General features: G+C 35.0%; 1 protein-coding gene across 1 annotated transcript; it reads right to left on the reverse strand.

The window, feature by feature from the left end:
• Window positions 1-473: 473 nt before the first annotated feature.
• LOC149574715 (putative calcium-binding protein CML25) lies at window positions 474-2,872 on the reverse strand. Its single transcript, XM_089814535.1, has one exon. It carries the CDS (start codon window positions 1,625-1,627, stop codon window positions 971-973), a length of 657 nt encoding a protein of 218 aa, XP_089670661.1. The 5' UTR covers window positions 1,628-2,872; the 3' UTR covers window positions 474-970.
• Between the last annotated feature and the right edge of the window lie 4,538 nt (window positions 2,873-7,410).

Raw genomic sequence — 7,410 nt, forward strand, 5'->3', positions numbered from 1 at the left:
TTATTTACTAATATGGTGCTACTTATGTTTTTGATGTAAATCATTAAGGAGTGTTTGATTGTCTACTAGTTTTCTACTCGTAGTTTTGCCACTATTGTAAAGGGCCAACGCCCTTGTTTTGGTTACTTTTATCTCAACTTACACATTTTCTTCTTCTAATTCATAGAACCTCCTTGGTTAAAAATCTATTGTTATTTTATTATTATAAATTATACTAATTAAATTAAACTTATACAAGATTTATATAATTTATACAAAATTAATAAGAGCCTCATATTTAAGAATGCTTTAAATTGTATTTCTATAAAAAATATTGAACTTGGAAGATTGTGGCCCACGCATAAATTTAAAACAACTGTATATTCGATTGAAAAATCATATTTTATTTAATTAACGACCTTAAAAACAAGAGGAGGACCCATGCGTCCAACGGTCACGTAGACAATTGCCAAACATGTATTTCAAAGATGCTATTAAGAAATCAAAGTGGTCATAAAGTTGCCATAATTGACATGAAATTTCAACATAATTGTTGGGCATGGGAGATGCATTGAAATTCTGAAGTAGTCATTGCAAAAACATATTTTAAAAATAAGTTTTTTTGGGGGTGTTGGTTGTAAAATAACCAGAAAGGTTATAAAATGAAAAATTAATCTCCTACTCCTTTGGAACGTGACAAATACCTAAACACCATATTTCAGACAATACTGTAATGACAAGAGAAGTTGTTACATACGAATTCCAAAGCATGACAAGGATGTGGCAAAAATTGGCAATGTGGCAGAAATTAAAACAATAGCTTTAAAAAACGAGTTGCAAAAAGTTGCCAAGAGTTTTCAGGTCTGTACAAAAAGTACTCGGTATCGACGTATATGACCCATTTTTTCAACTGCCAAGACTCGTAAAGCCAAAACCCCAAATGCACAATCTGTCAGAAAACAAATGTATGAAGATACCAGTTAAAGTCCGATCATACTGAGCTCGACATCATAATCTTGAATTCCTCAAAATCAATGGTGCCATTGCCGTCACAATCCGCACCTCGAATCATCAACTCGCAATCCTCCATGGTGCTCTCCTCCCCAAGATTCCTGAGAACCTTGTGAAGCTCATCTGTTGAAATGGCGCCGTTTCCATCGAGATCAAAGATCTGGAAGGCGTCCTTCAAGTCTTTGAGGCTGCCGGCAGAATCGACGCCTCTGGTATTCAGCTCAATAAATTCCTGCAAGTCGATGAAGCCGTCGCCGTCGCAATCCGCTTCTCTGATCATTCTGTGCAGCTCTTCTTCGGTGGCATTGTAGCCCAGAGATCCCATTATGGAGCCTAGGTCCACCCATGTAATCTTTCCGTCGCCGTTGCGGTCGAATTTCTTGAAAACCTTTTCCAGATCCCTCACAAGCTCGTCAGATTCGCAGCTAGGACTTCCAGGATTCGACCTGGCGCGGCGCAAAATGGAGGATGAAGAGGACTCGGGGTTTCCCATGGAAGGAATGTCTTTGGCGGTAGTGGCTGAAGGCGGCGGCGCAAATAATTTTTTCTTTGAAGAGGAGGCCGATCGAGAAAGCGATGTAGGAGATGTTGGCTCTGACCGCGACAGTCTCTGCTTCAAGAACCGAGGTAATCCCATTGTCAAAGGAAAGCACAGCTTATTTGCATGCAAAACTTCCGCAGAAATATGCTTGCAGAGGGCGTGAATCTGGCAAGGTATACGTCTTGAAACCAGCAACAATGCACTTCGAGCGATAGTTTCCGCAAAACGGCGGCGTCCTTAGGGCTTCTGAAAAGAAATCTCGAAAATTTTCGATCCGCCGCTAAAGTTCGGCTCAAAATACCAAATGCATAAAATACAGCATCTAACAGCGAAAATACGCCGAGATTTGCTCTTCAAATCCACCTACAGGAACCTTCACTCGCAAAGAACGTAAATCTTGCAATACAGAAGAGGTTCACATCGGTACCAAGCCAAGTTAAATTTCGCAATACAGCGGATCTTCAGGGTTTCTTATGAAAACACCGAGAAATTTCGCAATATAACGGAAATCTTAAGGGTTTCTTAGAAAACCAATGAGAAATTTCCTATTATCCTGCGTGACTGGATCTCACGAAACCAAAGCCTGCTCAAAACAGTAAATGCACAAGATATTGCAACTAACCGCTAAAATAGGCCGAGATTTGCTCAGAATATGTTCCGGCCGACCTCTTCGCCCGCTATTTCGGTAATCGCCGGATAAAAATAGGTAGATTCAAAGAAACTTATAAAGAAATGTCACACGGCCGAGAAAAAAGATCTTCCAGACAACACAGCAATAACATCTAGACATTCACGATTTGATTCATCAAATTAACGGCTGCTTTTCTCTGCTTCAACGGCCAAATTGTACAAAATCGCCGTCCAGACCACGCCACGACTAGCAACGGCTAGACTCGCGTACCACAAATAGCCTACATTCCACCGACTTCAGCCGGCCAATAAATTTCAGCCGCCTAAAATATCGCTACGACCGCTTAATTTGACCCCGTCCTTTCACAGACAATTTCATGGGATCCGAACATACACAGGCGCAATTTCCAAAAATATTTCGTTGCAGATTATTAGGCTAAAAACATTTACAAGAGAAAACCGAACTAAATCAAAATACTGCAAAAAAAATATACTCAAAAGAAAGTGCAGATCGCGAAATACTTTGATAGAGAGTGAAGATCGCCCCGTATGTATGCCTAAAAAACAAAATCCTTTCGTATTCCCAAATCCTCTGGGGTCCGTTTTGTTCTGGAAGATGAATGGAATTGGCTTTTTTTTAAATCCGGATTTAAAAATTTGTGCGCTTGTTTCAAAATTTGCAAAATGGAATTAGCATACGGTACTTCCAATTTTGCCTCAAAACCAAATTTTCCAACTTCTCAAAAAACAGTAAGAATTGAAAATCATAACTTGGTTTTGTTTTATAAGGAGTGTAAAAACACTACTTTTTGAAATTTGTTTTCAACTCCAAACTTACGCATAAAGATGTGTCTTCACACGCATCTTTCGAGTGGAACAAACGGTTTCAATAAAATTTCAAAAATCATAATGAAGATACACAAAACCTTGATTTGACTAAACCAAATTTTGTAGAAATCTGAATTTTTTAAATTCCACGAACCAAACGGACCTCTAGAGTTGAAGAATTTTAACGCCCCCAAATATGGAAAATGGGAAAAAATGCGTTATTTTCCTTGGCTTGGGTGTGTTTGACACGTCAGTCGTATAAAATTTAATATATATCAAGTGGGGTGACGTGGAGTAGTGATCTCACACGTGCATGCACTAAAATAAATTAAAAAGGAGTCTTAGTTTATTTTGCCAGTCTCCGAGGATAAATGAACAAATAATATCGAAGAATGTACTTTGTCATAGACTTGGCCAGTTAAATATATAGCGGTCTACCCAACAACATGTTTGCACCTTAATTTAAAAATAAATGTTGCGTGTTAGCCTATGTCTTACGTAATTGTAATTATTTGCAAATTATTAAAACGTATTAATACAATTAGCTAACATATATGACATGTGTGATTTTTTAAGTTAAAAACATATTAATACAATTACTAAAACATATTAATACAATTAGCTAACATATATGCTAAAACACTAATTTTTGATAGCAACATGTTTTTTTTGTTAAGATGCAAATATGTTGTATGATAAATTAATTATAGAAATTTGGTGTTTCATTTATTTATTTTTCTATGAAGTGTAATTTTTTAAGTTAAAAGTGATTAAATATAATTGTACAATTAGCACTTTCTAATTTCTTCAATTAAGTGAAAAAAATTATTTTAAAAGATTAATAAAATAAAATTAATAATATAATAAAATAAGTCATATTTTACTATAGTACTGTATATATAAATATATTGATTATATATTTTTTAAATAAATTGAAAATAACATCATTTATATTATATTTGTTTAAGTTAATCATGCTTTATTTATATACAACTTTAATGTGGGAAAATTTCAGTATATTCCCAAAGTTAAAGGCATTGAGCTTCCTAATGATAAAGAAGTCTCCAATGTACAATTTGTTGATGATACTGCTTTGTTCATTGAACTCTCAAAACCAAGCATTCAAAACCCTTTTAACAAACTTGACATTTTATTTAGGGCCTTTGGCAGTAAGATTTTCATTAGCAAATCTATAATGCTAGGATGGCAAGAATACCCTCCAACTTGGTATAGCAGATTTGGATTTTCATGGGGAGGCCTAAATCATATTGTTAGATACCTAGGTATACCTTTCTTAGAACCTCCCAACCTGAATAACATGTGGACATGGGTCAAAAACAAAATTGAAAAGAAGTTAGGTAAATGGAACAGGAACTACTTGTCCTTGGCTGGAAGAGTGCAGGTCTACTAGAAAATCCTAGCGACATATGCCATCTACTATTCCTCAGCATGGCTTTTCAATTTGGCACACATCAATTATATTCAAAAAGTAATTAGGGATTTTTTGTGGTCAAATGGCAGAGGTAAGAAGAAGAGGCATGCAATGAAATAGGAATGGTCTATCAGAAGGAAAGAAATTAGAGGCTAAGGACTGAAAGATTTAAGGTGGCAAAGGTGCACACTTGCACAGAAATGGATTGCCAAAGCTATCCAAGGTAATGAGCCTTGGAAGATCCTAATCAGAGCCAATGTCTCTCGGGGGCTCCCTTGTTAGGGAAAAACATGGAAAAATATGCATATCCATCATCTTCTATTTGGTAAATGGAAGATCAAAGTATGTGGATTTGTAGTGTTTAAAGCCATTTGGAAAGGTTGGGAACAAGTGAGGCAGTGGATTGGTGGTAGGAATATTACAAATTGTGCATTTAAACTATTTGGAGAGAAATCCACATGGTGGAATCTAGAAAGGAATAGGAAACCTTTGGCCCTATTACAAGGTTGTTCAGCTAGGCAGTGGTGCAAGAATGGTATCTCAAGATTCAGTGACTTGATCCAAGATGATAACCTAATTACATGGGATGACCTTAGCTCCAAGTTTTCTCTTCCTCCCTAGCATTTTAGGACCTACTCCATTATTAAGGAAGCCTAGTACCAAGCCAACCTTCCCTATCAATGTGGGACCCCTATTAACAGACTCTTTGAACTTAGATGGCCTGCTAGAACACTGGTGATAGAATCCAAAACCAAATTGCTCTATAATATTTTGTCTAATTCATTAGACATTATTAATCATCTTAATGCTAGATGGCACACCAAATTGGACCAATCAGCCTGGGTTAAGGTTCTTCACTATCACTCGCGTAGACTAGATCAAAAATCACTTGTTTTATGTGGCAAGTCTTGCTCCACAAAATCCCTGTCGTCATGCCTAATGGTAATCCCTATACCTATTTTGTCTACCATCTCTTGGAAACTTTTGACCATCTTTTCTCTAATTGCCCTTTTGCCAAGGGGGTTTGGTTGATCTTTGGAGTTAAGTTAGAGTATCATGTTTCTCTTTTCCATGTTATCAGTTGTATCATCCTAGACTTACCTAAGTTTCTTAATGATTTATGATATGTATTCTCTTCTTTGGTAGTTTAGCAATTGTGGATTATGAGAAATGAGGATATATTTAAGAGTAGGCATAGGGTTCTTACAAAGTCTTTGTAGAGACTTGTTATCAGACATATTTGTTTGTAAGTTTCCATTGTTTTTAAGGTCAAAGGTCAGAAGTTTCATCAAGTCATTAATGAATGCATATAGATTCTAACAAGGGAGGACATATAATTTTACCTTCATGTGAATCTAGAGGAACAACATGAAGATAGGTGCACACTGAAGGAGATGTTACAACATATTATAAAGAAGAAAAGAGCTTCTAATAACGTGCCACTAGAAAGAGATCATCCCATTACAACAATTCAATCTAACCCTAGTGAATCCTCAGAGATGACAACAACTATAATTGTTCCCTCCCAGATTCAACTATTGTGGATTAGTACAAAGGTCAATGATTTGAGGCAAAAATGCACTTCCGTAGGTGAAGTACTGGACATAATGATCCCCAATAACAAAGCTAGGAACACCTTGATATTTGTACAAGATGTTGCATTGATCAGAGCTAGAAGGAGACCTATTGTCATAGTCTATCTAGTCTCAGAACCCCTTGCTATCCCTCTGACATCGTTCCTTAACAATCCCTTCAATATCATGAGGGAGGATGGGTTGCATTTTAGATGGACTGATGGTTATGCTACCTGGACCACCTAGATGGAGGAGTTAGGGGATTAGATCATATCTCTATTGTCCTAATTAGTTGTTTTGTTGGCCAAATGTTTATGGATGGTTGGACCTGAACTAGCCCAAATTTCTAATACTATTATCATGTTGATTTTGGACTTTCATATGCTCTTATACTCTAAGCTCTTACAATTTATGGTTTGCTCCTTTTTTATTGTCTTATACTTAATAGAAAAAAAAAAATCAATATAGATGACTTGAATTTAGTAGTAACTCATTTCGAGTGTGAAAACAATTTTCACTGTGAATAAGTTTTTGATTTTGAATGGATATTGAATGCAAAATTATTTAAAACATTTTAGATACAATAAATTGTGTAAAAAAAAAAAAAAAATAGAATACCAATAAACCTACCCTAACTATATTGCAAACTATCAAGGCATTTATCAATGTTGATTGAATTTATTTCTTAAACCCATAACAATCATGCCTTACTAAAAAAATTGAATCCATGGTATTAACAATCAATTATGATTTCTTTTAGTTAGCATTAATGAATTAGTTATACTTGTAATTTTTTTCCAGCTATTGTACACCGATAGTCATTGAAAAGTGTCCACTTGTATTTTACTCCAAAACAATGATTCATATGGATTTCTTTATGATCAACCTCTTATATGAACCCACTAGTTCCACTTAAATTGTTTGTAAGACATGATTAAGATTTATATCATTTGCTTTTAAACCGATGATACGTATTGCAAACTAACTTTCAAAATACATAAATAACATGAGATCTCAATTTAGAGAATCTTAAGTGAGATTGAAAAACATTATTGAAGAAAAATGGCTTGAACTAAATGGTGAGAGACATAAAAGGTGATAAGTTGAGCACATGGTAAGGTTCTCAACCACCAATATAAGCCTTGTGTGTGTGTGTAGAAATCTCTCATGCTTAAGAAAAGGTGATTATTTGAAAATTTTAATAAAAATTAGACAATAATTATATGAAATAAAATATTAAAATGATGTAAAATTTTGTAGAAAATGTTATATAATTCTTTGATAAGGGTTAATATGATTTTATGTATTATTTCAAACTCAATTTGAAAAATTATTGAAAAAGAAAATTCTTGCATACAATATTAGTTATGTGATTTTTTGTCAATGAAAAAGAATAAGCCTCATTTAAATTGAAT

This window comes from Cupressus sempervirens, chromosome 2 (assembly GCF_028749045.1).
Source record: "Cupressus sempervirens isolate cs-2001-9-10 chromosome 2, ASM2874904v1, whole genome shotgun sequence".
Taxonomy (NCBI): domain Eukaryota; kingdom Viridiplantae; phylum Streptophyta; class Pinopsida; order Cupressales; family Cupressaceae; genus Cupressus; species Cupressus sempervirens.

What these genes read in the sequence shown, in the direction of transcription:
- LOC149574715 (XM_089814535.1), bottom strand. Translation starts at nt 1,627, where the DNA reads ATGGGATTACCTCGGTTCTTGAAGCAGAGACTGTCGCGGTCAGAGCCA.